The sequence below is a fragment of the Polypterus senegalus genome, chromosome 11, assembly GCF_016835505.1.
Source record: "Polypterus senegalus isolate Bchr_013 chromosome 11, ASM1683550v1, whole genome shotgun sequence".
Classification (NCBI taxonomy): Eukaryota; Metazoa; Chordata; class Cladistia; order Polypteriformes; family Polypteridae; genus Polypterus; species Polypterus senegalus.
The window spans coordinates 20,130,308-20,146,659 of record NC_053164.1 but is presented as its reverse complement, the minus strand read 5'-3'; the positions used below and the strand labels follow the sequence as shown (position 1 = coordinate 20,146,659).

General features: G+C 41.5%; 1 protein-coding gene across 3 annotated transcripts in view; it reads right to left on the bottom strand.

The window, feature by feature from the left end:
- Positions 1-16,352, bottom strand: part of itpkcb (inositol-trisphosphate 3-kinase Cb) — a 215,559-nt gene that overhangs the window by 15,514 nt on the left and 183,693 nt on the right. For all 3 annotated transcript variants that reach the window (XM_039768129.1, XM_039768130.1, XM_039768131.1), the window contains one exon: positions 10,035-10,248. In XM_039768129.1, the coding sequence (XP_039624063.1) occupies positions 10,035-10,248 (214 nt within the window). The remainder of the gene's footprint in view (positions 1-10,034; positions 10,249-16,352) is intronic.

Here is a 16,352-nt window from a genome sequence, read left to right as displayed (position 1 = left end):
ACAAATTCCAAACATTTTTTCTTTATCTGTTCTTCCTTGTATCTGCCATTATCTATAAACTGATCGCTGAATGTGCCAAAACAGGAGTTCTGTACTTCAGTGGCAAGAAGAGGATACATTAAAAGCACCAACATCTGTGCAATGAATTACCAGGTGATACTGAACTACGCCGGGACTGCTTTCGAGTCGACGGTGTGCTTGCACTAAAGTCATTTCACAAGTGTGTTCCTCTTTCACAAGAGTCAGAAAATGTTCTGGACTTGAGACCTTTACTATATGGACTGGCAGGAAAGGGGAGAATGTACTTTGGTGTGTTGAGCTTTAGTAAAAACAACAAGTGCTGTGTGGCAGCAGATTGCATCAACGCTGTATGGTAGCAACAATTTATTCCTTGTATATAAAAATTACACAAAAAAGTGTCTCCATGAGCTTTAACAGGCCCTGCTTTTTGTCAGTCGCCCCCAAACTTGATGGGTTCTCTTTTGCACCCCACAATTCCCTTCAGATGTCCCATCCCAGCAAGATAAGCAGAAAATCCAGCTCATCATCAGATGTAAAGGCGTGGTGCATGACTGACTGCAACTTTCAAAGTCAAAGAAGTGAAGCTCTCAAAACTGACTGAGAATGTGTACCTGCAGCTCCAGCACATCCTCAAAATGACCACACAATAAAAGAAAACGGCTGTTTACAGATTTGGGGGATGTCCTGCTACGCTACCCTTTAAGGTCTGTTGAGCTTTATCACAAGCCTTGTGACAGACATCCAGTAATTTGGTTGTGTAACGCCAAGACCCAGTGGAGTCTAACGCACCTGGTATTGTTACGCTAATACCGAAATTGTGGACACACTGGATATTCAGCCAATTTCAAGAGGAGTCCATACCAAAATAGCAGGGTGTAAATCTGCATTTAGGAATTCACATTCTACAGTTGTACTTGAAAGTTTGTGAACCCTTAGAATTTTCTATATTTCTGAATAAATATGACCTAAAAACATCATCAGATTTTCATTCAAGTCCTAAAAGTAGATAAAGAGAAACCAGTTAAACAAATGAGACAAAAATATTATACTTGGTCATTTATTTATTGAGGAAAATGATCAAATATTACATATTTGTGAGTGGAAAAAGTATATGAACATCACGGATTAGTAGTTAGTTTGAAGGTGACATAAGAGTCCGGTGTTTTCAATCAATGGGATGTCAATCAGGTGTGAGTGGGCACCCTGTGTTATTTAAAGAGCAGGAATCTATCAAAGTCTGCTTTTCACAACACATGTTTGTGGAAGTGTATCATGGCATGAACAAAGGAGATTTCTGAGGACCTCAGAAAAAGAGTTGTTGATGCTCATCAGGCTGGAAAAGGTTACAAAACCATCTCTAAAGAGTTTGGACTCCACCAATCCACAGTCAGACAGATTGTGTACAAATGGAGGAAATTCAAGACCATTGTTACCCTCCCCAGGAGTGTTTGACCAACAAAGATCACTCCCAGAGCAAGGCGTGTAATAGCCAGAGAGGTCACAAAGGACCCCAGGGTAACGTCTAAGCAACTGAAGGTCTCTCTCACATTGGCTGATGTTCATGAGTCCACCATCAGGAGAACACTGAACAACAATGGTGTGCATGGCAGGGTTGCAAAGAGAAAGCCACTGCTCTCCAAATAAAACAATGATGCTTGCTCTGCAGTTTGCTAAAGATCACGTGGACAAACCAGAAGGCCATTGGAAGAATGTTTTGAGGATGGATGAGACCAAAATAGAACTTTTTGGATTAAATGAAAAGCATTGTGTTTGGAGAACGGTAAACACTGCATTCCAGCATAAGAACCTTATCCCATCTGTGAAACATGGTGGTGGTGGTAGTATCATGGTTTGGGCCTGGTTTGCTGCATCTGGGCCAGGACGGCTTGCCTTCATTGATGGAACAATGAATTCTGAATTATATCGGAGAATTGTAAAAGAAAATGTCAGGACATCTGTCCATGAACTGAATCTCAAGAGAAGGTGGGTCATGCAGCAAGACAACAACCCTAAGCACGCAAGTCATTCTACTAAAGAATGGTTAAAGAAGAATAAAGTTAATGTTTTGGAAAGGCCAAGTCAAAGTCCTGACCTTAATCCAATCGAAATGTTGTGGAAGGACCTGAAGTGAGCAGTTAATGTGAGGAAACCCACCAACATCCCAGAGTTGAAGCTGTTCTGTACAGAGGAATGGGAAATGGAAAATTCCAAGCCGGTGTGCAGTAATGATCAAAAGTTACTGGAAACGGTTAGTTGCAGTTATTGTTGCAAAGGGGGGTCACACCAGATACTGAAAGCAAAGGTTCACACACTTTTGCTACTCACAAATATGTAATATTCGATTATTTTCCTCAATAAATAAATGACCAAGTATAATATTTTTGTCTCATTTGTTTAACTGATTTCTCTTTATCTACTTTTAGGACTTGAGTGAAAATCTGATGATGTTTTAGGTCGTATTTATTTAGAAATATAGAAAATTCTAAAGGGTTCACAAACTTTCAAGCACAACTGTAAAACACATTTCATCCACTTCATGGTCATGGAGGGCCACAGCCTAATACTGTCAGCACTGGGCACAAGGCAGGCACAAATCACGGACAGGGTGCCTACCATGGACTCATCCTCACCTAGTGAAGGAAAACTAGAGTACCACAACATAAAAAAATAAAAGCTGAGACAGAGAGAAGACAAATTCCAAACTGGAGTGCAGAATCTAAACCCAGAGTGCCTGATCTGTGCGAGAGCAGTGCTGATGACTGCACCACCATGCAAGTCTTGTAATTTATGACAAGCTGCGAAGGGTACTCGAGGACAAGAACACCTACTTAGGGACATGGGGCACTTCAGCACAGGATTCTGGGTAAGGTATGCTTTCCCTAGGAAGAAAAAAAAAAAAAAGGGGCCAACAGTTGAAGACTGATTTATGCTCTAATGGGGGTGGAGTGGTGGCTCTGAGGATAAGTATCTGCGCCTACAATCGGAACATTGACAGTTGAAATCCCATAAACGCCAGAAGTGACTCTACTCTGTTGGGACCTTAACCTTCAATTGCTCCATCCTGGGTATGAAGTTAATCTGCACCCAGTGGAGGACCAGCCTGCAGGGAAAACCTGGAGGTTGATGGTAGGACTGGCACTCCAGCCACCTTTATTTATTATTAATTTTTTTATATATATATATATATATATATATATATATATATATATATATATATATATATATATGTATATATATAAACCCTCACACTGTTTCAGTGTGATGATGAGGTGTTACCCACTGCACAGCTACACTCAGATCTCAATCCAGGTGGTGGTCTTTACCATGTAGTGGGTGCAGCAACATGCTGTAATCAGTGCATGCTCCCAACCACTCTCCCTCTCTATACTCTAATGAGGACCGACCCCGTTCAACAGCAACCTTGTCAGATCTCAAAGGTGCATCAGTCCTACAGCAGGAATAACATTTGGCGTTCGCAAAAACATTCACAGGCATTTCTCATATTTTGATCAGTAAGTAGGGCGGCATGGTATATACCTTCTTTCGTCAGCAGATCATCGTCTTCCATATCTTCCTGTCCTCTGCCTCTTGTTCTGTTACACCCATCACCTGCATGTCCTCTCTCACCACATCCATAAACCTTCTCTTAGGCCTTCCTCTTCTCCTCTTCCCTGGCAGTTTTATCATTAGCATTCTTTTTCCAATATACCCAGCATCTCTCCTCTGCACATGTCCAAACCAGTGCAATCTCACCTCTCTGACTTTGACTCCCAAACGTCCAACTTGAGTAGACCCTCTAATGTCCTCATTTCTAATCCTATCAATCCTCGTCACACCCAATGCAAATCTTAACATCTTTAACTCTGCCACTTCCAGCTCTGTCTCCTGCTTTCTGGTCAGTGCCACCGTCTCCAACCCATATAACATAGCTGGTCTCACTACTGTCCTGTAGACCTTCCCTTTCACTCTTGCTGATATCCATCTGTCACAAATCTCTCCTGACACTCTTCTCCACCCTGCCTGCACTCTCTTCTTCACCTCTCTTCCACAATCCCCATTACTCTGTACTGCTGATCCCAAGTATTTAAACTCATCCACCTTCACCAACTCTATTCCCTCCATCCTCACCATTCCACTGACCTCCCTCTCCTTCACACACATGTATTCTCTTTTGGAGGGCCTACTGACTTTCATTCCTCTCCTTTCTAGAGCATATTCTTCTAAATACCACTTTCACTACTTCTCAGCCTACAATCAGCATTTCACTGTGAGCGACATTTGTAATTCCATTTCAATAATCCCTGTGACATGCCAGTCCTGCAGTGTCGCTAGGGTTCCAGGTTAAATCGATTTGTGCCACCCCTTGAAAAAATAAATGAAAGCCTTGCGACACATTTTGCTTTTCTCTGAAATCCAGCAATTTGATTTTGCATCATAAAATGGCATAACACCAAACTGCTTAGGATGCATTTGTTAAAAGCTTTGTTTTATGAAATTTGCTGCAAAGGGAAGTACAGAATTTACACCAGCGGACGCCCTGTTCTGACAGAGCAATAGCTCATTTGTGGTCATTTATACATGCAGTGTAAGTGTTACAGCAGACCACCACCTTTTGAAAAAAAACATTTACAAGAAGCAAAATATTAAATGCTGGTCAGAGAGGGAGTGGGAGAATGCATTGCATACCCATAACACCCATAACAGTTATTTTGACTTCAGTTAGATAAATCTTGTTAGGTCACTTGTAACTTTAAAAGGTAATCAAACTACTTAACACACACATTACTTTTTAAGTGGCACCCTACTGCTCTCGAGATTGCTGAGCACGATTTCTGAAATATTGAGATGGATTATTTCAGCCAGAAGAAGGGATAATGCAATCACCTGAACATTGGCCAACAGAAGTGTACTTTGTGGATGTTTCTCCCCTGGCTGACTACAAGCGAATGTGAAGCAAACACATGCGTAGGCCGACAGAGAGCAACGGGCATGTGTAGACTACAGAATTCATCCATCCATCCGTCCATTATCCAACCCGCTATATCCTAACACAGGGTCACGGGGATCTGGTGGAGCCAATCCCAGCCAACACAGGGCGCAAGGCAGGAACAAATCCCCAGGCAGGGTGCCAGCTAAGGAATCCATTCCCGATTACCGGGAGCCCGGATGTTTCTCATATCCGGGAATAAAGTCAAGCTTGCATATATATAGCGTGTAAAAGTATAAAAATCGATTAAGAAATAACAGAGTTATACAGTAATCCCTCCTCAATGAAAATCTGCGAAGTAGAAACCATATGTTTGTATGGTTATTTTTATATATTTTAAACCCTTATAAACTCTCCCACACTGTTAACATTATTAGAGCCCTCTAGACATGAAATAACACCCTTAAGTCAAAAGTTTAAACTGTGCTCTATGACAAGATAGAGATGACAGTTCTTTCTCACAATTAAAAGAATGCAAACATATCTTCTCTTCAAACGAGCGCCGTCAGGAGCAGAGAATGTCAGAGAGATAGAGCGAGAAAAGCAAACAATCAAAAAATCAATACGTGTTGTTGGGCTTTTAAGTATGCGCACCGCGATAAAGCAGCCTCAAAGAAGGGAGCAATGTGAAGGTAGTCTTTCAGCATTTTTTAGAGTAGCATCCGTATCCTCTGTGCAAACAGCCCCTCTGTGCTCACAGCCCCTCCGTCAGGCGCAGAGCATGTCAGAGAGAGTGAGAGAGACCGAGAAAAGCAAACAATCAAGCACCGCTCAGGAAGCACATCACATATCATTGAGGAGTTTTATTTAATACGTAATACGTGCTCTGATTGGGTAGCTTCTAAGCCATCCGCCAATAGCATCCCTTGTATGAAATCAACTGGGCAAACAAACTGAGGAAGCACGTACTTTAAATTAAAAGACCCATTGTCTGCAGAAATCGGCGAACCAGCGAAAAATCCGTGATATACATTTAGATATGCCTACATTTAAAATCCGCGATGGAGTGAAGCCGCGAAAGTCGAAGCGCAATATAGCGAGGGATCACTGTAGTTGAAAATAATTAAGTGGCACAACACCGGACGAAGGTGGCGCCATTGCTGCAGCTTGCACTTCATCAGACAACAGCTTTGAACAGCAATTCGAAATTGCAATGCGTCAGTCTGTTGCATCCACATTATCTGTGCCAAGAAACTTGCCATCACAGAATGATGACAAGAAACTGGATGCATCAGTAAAACCTGAAATGGCGTTGTTACAGAGCAACGGCAAGCGCGGGCATTGTTTAGAACAAGTGTATCAGTATCTGATGACTGTGCCGCCTACTTCAGTGGAGGCAGAGCGTGCTTTCTCAGCGGCTGCCATACTCTACACAAAGGTGCGCTCTCGCCTGGATGACCGCACGCTCAACACGTTGTGCTTTCTACACTCTTATTACTGCAACTAACTAGATACATGTACTTATAGGACAGCATGAACTGCTTGTAGATAAGGTCAGTCTTTTATTGGGGTCAACATATTGCAGTAGTTTTATTAATAATAAGTCTCGCTCGTTCTAAAACCGTTCACATGTGAGATGCCCTTGCACTGTGTCATTCCCGGGAGCCCGGGATTCGCAGGAATGACATGCGGGATTCCCGAATTGCCGGGAATGGATAAACTCGTCTGGGAATGCATTCCCTAACACCAGCCCACCACCCACAGGACTACAGAATCCTTAACAATAATTCACATAAGGGTTTACATGGCCACATAGTCAAATTATTTGCAGAGAAATCGATGTGTGTTATCAAGACGCCAATAACCCTCTCTAACTGGAATAAGTGTTTACATATCATTTTAGAAATCAAGTTTCTGGGAACAATTGGGTTGCTAAGGCACATGTGAACAGACCCTGTGATGCCATTGCATTGTGTTTGGATGAAAAAAAAAAAAAAAACAAACAAACAAAAAACTCTGCATTGTTTCACAGAAATTTAGAGTCCAGATCAGGAAATTTCATTTTTTTACATTCTCTGGACAATTTGTAATTAATGAAATATAAAACTCTCAAAGCCACTTTGGGGTCATGGTACTTTGAAGCCTTTTCCAGCAGCATTAGACACAAAGGTAGACTTCAACTCTGGTGCAGGCATCCAGTCCACTGCAGGTACACATTCACAATTACAAACAAAAGTGATTTTGACCGTGGCGTGGTTGTTGGCTTAAGTTTCTCTATGACTGCTGACGGCCCAGGAGTTTCACGCACAACAGGCTCTAGAGTTTACTTAGAATTGGTACAAAAGGCAAAAAAAACATCCAGTGAGTGGCAGCCCTGTACACAAAAATGTCTTGTTGATGAGAGAGGAGAATGGCCAGACTGGTGCAAGTTGACAAAAATGCAATGGTATCTCAGATAACCACTCTGTACAACTCTGGTGGAAGAAAAGCATCTCAGAATGCACAACATGTCAAACATTGAGGGACACGGGCTACAACAGCAGAACACCTGTCAGAAATCTGAAGGTGTAGTGGATACTGGTCCACCAAAACTGGACAGCTGAAGACTGAAAAAATGTACCCTGTCTGGATGAATCTTCATTTCTACTCAGGCACACAGATGGTTTGGTCATACAGCAATTTGGAACAATTTACAAAAGCATGAATCCATGCACCCAACCTGCCTTGTGTCATCATTCCAGACTGGTGCTGGTGTTGTAATGGTGTAAGGAATGTTTTTGTGGTGCAGTTTGGGCCCATTAATACCAATAAATCATCACTTGAATGCCACGGTCTATCCGAGTATTGTTGCTGGCCACATGCATCCCTTCATGGCCATAACTGACCCATCTCCTAAACCAGGGATGTCCAACTCCAGTCCTGGTGGGCCGCAGAGGCTGCAGGTTTTCATTCTAGCCATCTTCTTAATTAGTGACCTGTTTCTGCTGCCGATTAACTTGTTTTGCCTTCGTTTTAAATGACGTGACTCAGACCCCAAACAATGAGACACAAAACAAGCCACCACATGACCAGCTAACCTGAAAATAAAGAAAGGTGAAGGTCTCGGTCATGTTAGTCTGCTCAGGTCACCAAAATATCTTGACAGTGGTCTTAAAAAAAATAGAAAATCAACAGTCAGCTGTGGCAGAATGAGAACATCAACAAGTTATTGGCTTCTCATTAAGAAACTGGTTGGAGTGAAATTAACAGGAGTTTGATGTTCCAGTTTACCTGGTCGTCTGTTGGCTCGTATCAAATCTCATTTCTGTTTGGCTCTCATTTAATGAAGAAAGAAATCAATTCAGAGGATTTAATCCTTAAAAACAGGGCTATTAAAATGAAAGGAAAAGGTGTTAATTAGCAGTGAAAACTGCTCACTGATTAAGAAAAGGGTTAGAATGAAAACCCACAGTCACTGTGGCCCACCAGGACCAGAGTTGGCCATCCCTGTTCTAAAGGCTACTTCCAGTATGATAATGTACTATGTCAAAAGGCAAAGTCATCTGACTGGTTTCATGAAGATGGCAATGTGTTCAGTGTTTACCAGTGACCTTCCAGTCACCAGATCTGAATTTGCAATGTGGTAGGACGGGAGGATTCACAGCATGAATGTGCAGCTGACAAATATGCAGAAATTGTGGGATGCAATCGTGTCAACATGGATCAGAATCTCAAAGGAATGACTCCAATAACTTGTGGAATCCATGCCATGAAGAGCCAAATTAGGTCCTAACCAGCGATAGTATAGTGGTCCTAAGAATTTGAGAGAATGTACATAGCCGACACCTGTGCGGTTGTGTTATGGTGTGCCTCAGTAGACCCTAGAAATTGTGCAGAATGTAGAAAACGTAAACTAGACATCAGCAACATGGCTAAATGGAAGGCCAACTGATTGGATACTTGCTGGAATGAAAGCCAGCCTGAAAGCTAAGAATTCTAAGATGTTTTCTCACTGACTATTTCCAAATGCAGACATACACAGGCTGTGATGCAACTTCCACTTGTGTGTTTAAACTGTACTGACTGTACTTAATGATGAGGAGACAACATCTACTGTCCTCTTTCTGCTACCACACTGACTAGGCCAGTGGCTGACTGATTTCAGGACAGGCTGTACTTGGTGCCTGCCCTCAAGGTCACAGAGTCTTTTTCCCCCCAAGAGTCACACACGTTTTGCTACCCTAAACAGACCAGGCAAATTCCCTGTCATTTTAGTGAAAAATACTTTGAAAATGTTAACAGAGCTCACTTACTGTCATTAGGATGGCTGGTTGATATTTGACCTGTGCCCTAGAGCCTGAAACTGAAGCTAAGTGTTGTTGGGAGGGGTGAAGGCTACAATATATTTTTTTGTTTAACGTTTGACTTAAGTCATGAGGTATGTGGAAAAAGTTATGAGTTATGAGAAAAGATTAAAAGAGACAAACCTTTTTTAGAAGTTTAAGCAAAAGAAGATTAAGAGGAGACAAGACTGATGTGTTTCAAATTATGAAGGGAATTAGTCCAGTGGATCAAGACTGTGACTTTAAAACGGGGACACAGTTGGAAACTTAAGGATAAACTTCACACAAACATTAGGAAGATGAGCTGGCGTCCTGCTCAGGGATTTGTTCCTGCCTTGCTCCCTGTGCTGGCTGGGATTGGCTCCGGCAGACAAAACCCCCGGTGACCCTGTGTTAGGATATAGAGGGTTGGAAAATGACTGACTGACATTGAGAAGGTTTTTCTTCACACAACAAAACACAGACACATGAAAAAGTGGACAGCAAGACTTTAGGGACGTTGAAAATGGCATTTAGGAAGAGTCAGGTGAATAGGAGTGGCAAGCTTTGTTGGTCTCAATGGCCTGTAATGTCAGAGGACAAACTGGATTGTCCAACTTGAGTCTGGGTGAATGTTGGCAGACAAATCTTTCTCTGCCCTGAGACAAAATGCAATACTGCAAGGTCCATGGACAGGTAACAACAGAACATGAATCAGACAAGTGAATATAATGTTTAAATCAACCTAAACCCACTATTATGCCTGCCTCCCTCCCTTTGCTCACCGTACACCCATCTTGCAGTCCATGATACAGGGATAATCAAACTCAGCCAGGAGGTCTTCCATCTGGTTGTAGGTCTCCCCATCTCGCTCGACTACTCCGAAATAGCCGGGCACAAAAGGCTTAAGGCTGTCAGACATAAGCGACTCCAAGCAAAGGTGTTCACATTTGCAGTATTTCTTCAGAATCTTGCCAAAATCACCTGCTTTGAAGTTACCTGGAATGAAAAGACGGCAAAAGAGGTCTTAGCTGTGAAAGAATTGGACTGCTTGTCCTGAAACAGCACATTTACAGTCATCACCATAAAGCCAGTCATGAGGTTTAAACTAAAGGACAGCTCTTTACCTGAATATGAGGAAGCTGCCCAGCCAAAGTGTATGAAATTCCTCCTAAGATTCAGAAAAAAGTGGTTTTATTTGCATATATTTTTTGTTTTAACAATAATGTGTTATAGGTATTTTCAGTATTGTATAGGTGAATTTGAGACATCAGTGATGATGTAAACGAGTAGCTACTTCTTCTAAACTAAAAAAAATGTGATGATTTTCTTTGGGGTCGGAATTACGTGCAAGTATACATGAGGGCCGGCAAAAACTGGCCCTTTAAAAGGGTTGTGTGGTAATCCGCCTAACAGGCATTACCACTTTCAAAGAAAGAAAAATTCCTAGTAATAGGCTAAAGTTGACATGTGTCGTAAAATGAAAAGATAAAGCACTTACCCGTTTAAGTCGTTAAGTGCAGGGTGCGCTTCGCAGTTATTTTAGCTTTGTCTTCGGCGGGTTCACGCAGCGGGAAGACGGCGACGGGTCGAGCGCGCCTCCAGGTCAAGCCTGCTGATGGACGCTGCTTGTACAATGCCATAAAAGCAGGCGGCCCTTTAGTCTTGCCGTTGGAAAAGAAAGGTGCGAAGCGTTTTAGTTAAGAATGTGTGTGCGTGCGTGTATGCATTAGTGTTAGGAGGGAATTCCCAACCAAAAAAAAAAAAAAAGTTCAAATTGTAGTGCGTATCTGCTCTTCTGAAGGAGCGTGTCACGCGCTCCAGTTCGAGTTCGAGTTCGAGTTCGTGCTCGTGCTCGCTCAAGCGCGCGCGCGCACGCGTCGCCGCCAGCCTATTTATTAAACGCATTGCAAAGGTTGAGAGGAGCACCTGAGCACAAAGCACCTGCGTCAGTCGCGATTGGTGAATGGGAGCAACGTGTCGCGGGATTGGCTAAAGATTTGTTTTCCGACTATAAGAGGCACTTTTGCCCAGAAAAGGGTTGGTATTTTTGACTCAATCTGGTGTGGATAGTGTGTCGGTATAGTTCGTTCGATTAGTATACCAAACAGCGGCTTGTGCCTCATTTTGTAAATACTGTACAATGTTTTTTGTTTTTTTTTCCTTGTAAATATTTTTGGCATTCTTTGGACTTTGTTGTGTTTGTAGTTTCTTCCTGAACACATTTTCTTCATTTAGGAAGACTACCGTTTTTGTGTATATACATATTTGTCTTTATTTTTATAACCTCTCACCAAACTACATCAGTGACCTTCTCCATCACTCTGTGCCTGCCGGCCCACTAAGGTCCTCTGATTCTGGCAATCATGTTGTGCCCCACACTAATCTACACTCCATGGGTGACAGCAGGGCCTTCAGCTGTATAGCAAGCGCTCAGACTCTGGAATGACCTACCGAAATTAATCAGATCAGCTGATTCCATGAATTCTTTTAAAAAACAACTCAAAACTCATCTGCTCAGGAAGGCTTTTAGCTCTGCTTGACTTTATTACCCTTCTCTCAGTTTACCTCTCTGTCAAGATGCTCATGTAACCTGCATGTGTGTGTGCAGACCATCAATTCTGTTGTCTGTTAGGCTTTCTCTGAATTTACTGTCTTAATCTTCTTTATTTATTTGGTTTGTACAATGCTATATACTGTATACCCAGCCGTGAGCATGGGAAAGGCACTATAAATAAAATGTATTTATTATTATTATTTTTTAATTTTTGGGGACTTGAAACTTCACTTTATATATTGCTCACTATTTTAGATTGGGATATTTTTTGTAGTTTTGTTGCACCTGTAAATAAGGCCCACTTTTGTTTTGGAAATACCACCATTTTTGTGTCTGTGGCTCCATGTCTGACTTCACACAAATCTGATCCCGGTTAGTCCTACACTACAACACACCCACTGTGTGGTCTGGTACCAACCTTGCCATTACATAGGGTGTCACCCGTTGTTTAACATTGTACTTATTCAACACCAACAGTTAGTGTACATGCACTTTAATAACTCAGTTATTCACAGAAACCCAGTTTCAGAAATGCCATTCTTACTCCAGTTAGAGAAACTGGGTGTATTGGTCTCTGAGAAGCCGCATTAATAGATGCAGAGTTCTCCACATGTAACCTTCTTACCTGGCCATGTAAACCCTTAACCGGGTTACAGTTAATAAATGTGTAGTCTGCGCATGTCTATTGCACATCCCAAGGTGAGTGCTCAAGTGATCACATTTTCCTTCTCTCAACTGAAATCACCTTTTTCAGAATTCAGGACATTTATGTTGATGATCTAAACGTACATTGCTAAGCCCGGTAGTACAATCTCTGGAGACAAAAGCTTCATTCTTGTTTTCAGATTCACGGCAGATGATGATGATGTTACACTCTTTTTTGCGCAGTTTAATGGTATTTGAGAACTCCACAGATGGACTTGGGTGTATATAAATGGGGTTTCTACTTACTCAATTCAAATTTTATTTGTCACACGCAAATTACACATACAGTACAATATGGAGTGTAACGCTTAGTTATTCTGCTCCAATGATTGTGCCTTGAAGAATAAAAGAATGACAGTAATAATATAGGACTTCATAAATATCAAAAACCATTAACAGAATTTTACATACGTTATAATAAATAATAACTAAATAAATAACTTAATTGAAATAATTTATTGTAAGAGAGGTAACAATATTGCATCATGTAATTTTAGACACTTTACACATTCACAATGTGAATGCTCTTTGGACAGAAGCTCCTTTATTTCTCCTCGGGGGGGTTTGAAATTTGGCTTTTAACAGAAGCCATATATATATATATATATATATATATATATATATATCTATCTATCTATGTATATATACAGTTGTGGCCAAAATTATTAGCCCCCCTTAGAAATTAGGCAACACTCCTGATTCCAATATGAAAATGACCATTAACAACAAATGTTTGTTTTTTAAAGCGTATCTGTGTCCAAAATAACAAGGTCCACTAATTGTAGTTTGGATATTTTATTGACACACTGAGTGGAAACAAGAAAGGGCAAGAATGAGACATCCAAAATTATTAGCCCTGTGCCCATTAATAGTCAATACTGTACCCTTTTTGAGCCATAACTGACAACAGTCTATTAGAGTAGGTCTTTACTAGATTAGCACAGGTCTCCCGAGGGATTTTGGTCCATTCCTCCATTGCAAATTGTTCTAGCTGGTCCAAATTGCGTGGTTTCCGAGCATGGACATTCACTTTGAGCACTCGCCACAGATTCTCAATGGGATTGAGGTCTGGGCTCTGTGCGGGCTACTCCAATATCTTGGTTTTGGTATCCTTGAAAAACCGTTGAACTAATTTTGATGTATGCTTTGGGTCATTGTCTTGTTGGAAGACCCAGCGACGACCTAAGCCTAGACTACGAGCAGATTTCTGCATATTCTCCCTCAGAATGTCAACATAATTTTCTTTTTTCATGATGCCATGCACCAACAAGGCTCCCTGTGCCTGAGGCTGCAAAACAGCCCCACAGCATGATGCTCCCACCACCATGTTTAACTGTGGCAACTGTGTTCCTAGGGTTGAAGGCCTGTCCCTTTCTTCGCCAAACATAAGCAACATCCATGTGCCCAAACAGTTCCAGTTTAGTCTCATCAGACCAAAGCACAGACTTCCAAAAATCATCTTTACATTTCAAATGTTCACGGGCAAACCTCAGTCGGGCTGTGATGTGCCGCTCTTTGAGTAAAGGGGTTCTTCTGGGACGATGGCCGTGAAGCCCACCACGGTGAAGAGCCCTCGCAACTGTGTTCCTTGAAACAACAACTCCAGAAGAGGCCAGGTCAGCAACAATCATCTTGGCAGATGTCCGGGGTTCCTTGCTGACACCTCTGACTATTTTTCTCTCCAGAGTTCTTGAAATCTTGCGCTTACGGCCACGGCCAGGTTTGTTTCTAACAGAATTTGTCTCCTTGTACTTGGCAATGATGCAAAGTGCAGCAGTTCTAGACACTGTGAATCGCTTGGAAATGGCAGTGTAGCCTTGCCCCTTATCATGAGCCTCTACTATCTTCTTTCTGAGCTCCAGACTGATTTCCTTTGTCTTTGGCATGATCGGTAACAGTAGTCCCTCTCATGTGTTCAAGAGTCCTGTTCCTTGGGAGTCTTTTTATGCTGATTGAGTGTTGTTAGGAAGCCAATTGATTGCACAGGTGTGGTTTCAAAGCTGATTGGTTAATTAGTGTAGGTGTGTTTTGAAAGCAAACATTAACATGGGGCTAATATTTTTGACCACCCCATTTTTTACTATATTTGATATAAAGCAAGACTAAAAATATATTTTATATTACAAAATGTATCAAAAGCTAGTAAATAGCACTGGTGGATGTTTGATTATATCAAGTTTCATCAATGTTGCAAACTTTGGGAAGAAGTTTAGGAAAATGTTTCATGATTCCAGGGGGGCTAATAATTTTGGCCACAACTGTGTGTATGTATGTATGTATGTATATATATATATATATATATATATATATATATATATATATATATATATATATATATACACACACATACACACACTATGGTCTCAACACACAGTGGAATGACTAAAAGGGACAAAAAAATAAAAAGAAAGGAAAACTTCTGACTTCATAGTTCCAGTAAGGCGCTATACATGCGTATTTCTGTTGGTATGCAGGGCCCTCAGTTGCGTTTCTTGACACACTTCTGCTGAATAATTCATTGACGGAATGTCCTCAGATTTGGTGTGTCAGAGAGAGGATGTGCAGCATTGTTCATAATGGCACTCAGTTTTGTTTTAATTCTCTCCTTTGCTACATCCAGAGTGTGTCCAGAGTGTGTCCCATAACTGAGCCTGCCCATCTAAATAGCTTGTTGATTTGGTAGGTCTCTCTTGAAGTGATGGTACCAGCCCAGCACACCACAGAGTAGAAAATTACACAGGCCACCACAGCGATGTAGAATATGTGAAAGATGTCACTGCTCTGCCCCTTTCTTATATACCTCCTCTGTCTTCTGAAACCAGTCCAACCTGTTATTAATGTGGACCCCCAAAGTACTTGTAAGAGTGGACCACCTCTACATCCACTCCCTGATTACTGACCAGACATAGAGGCTCTTTGGTGTGGTGAAAGTCAATAAGCAGTTCCTTAGTTTCCCTGATGTTAAGATGCAGACAATTCTCTCTGCACCAAGAAACAAAGTTCTCCACCTGACCCCTGTCCTCCGTCTCCATACTGTATAATCTATATTCTCAAATTTGCTGTAAAATTGGGACACAAAAACAGAAAGAAGTGGAGTTTAAGTACTTTATAATAAAGTAATGCATGTAGCCAACAAAATGAATAAAATCAATTATAGTAATGGCACTCAGCTGAAGGAGTTAATGTCAGAGATGGATGTCCATTAATTCTATGGAATTTCTAAGATACGCATTTTTAAATGAGGGTCAAACGAAAACGAATGCCACAACCTGGTATCCAACCGGCTCTGCTTCATTCCAAACTAACTACGAATCTTGGGTATTTGAGCCAATGACAGTAAGTCTACAGTGTCAACCTGTGTCACAAGGCACAACAAGCTGCTTTGCAGTCAGCAGGGTAACAGCCAGAGCCACGAGTCCATCAAACTATGGACCTCTGATAAGCAGATCCACATAAATAGACTTTAATGATTAAATGGAGAGACAGATAAGCCTATGATGTCTAACATCATCTGACCCGTAAAAGGATCCTCCAGTTCCCCAAAAAGGACCTATGGATTTTCCGGAAAGCTTCAAAACATGTCAGAGGGCTTATGCAAATTCAGCCGGTGTCATCAGATCCCAAGTGGCTTTTGAAAATGGCACAAAATTGGGAGAGTCATAAGGCCTCCAGCCATAAAAACCATGCTGAAACCTACACGATTAGCACTTGACAAGTCAAACTAAGATTACCGACCCCATATAAAAATGGGAATAGCTAAGGAAAAAGAAGACGAAGATGACAAAAAAGGACATGGCTTAAAAAATGTATTGTGACTCAATCCAAATGGCTTACTAGCTCC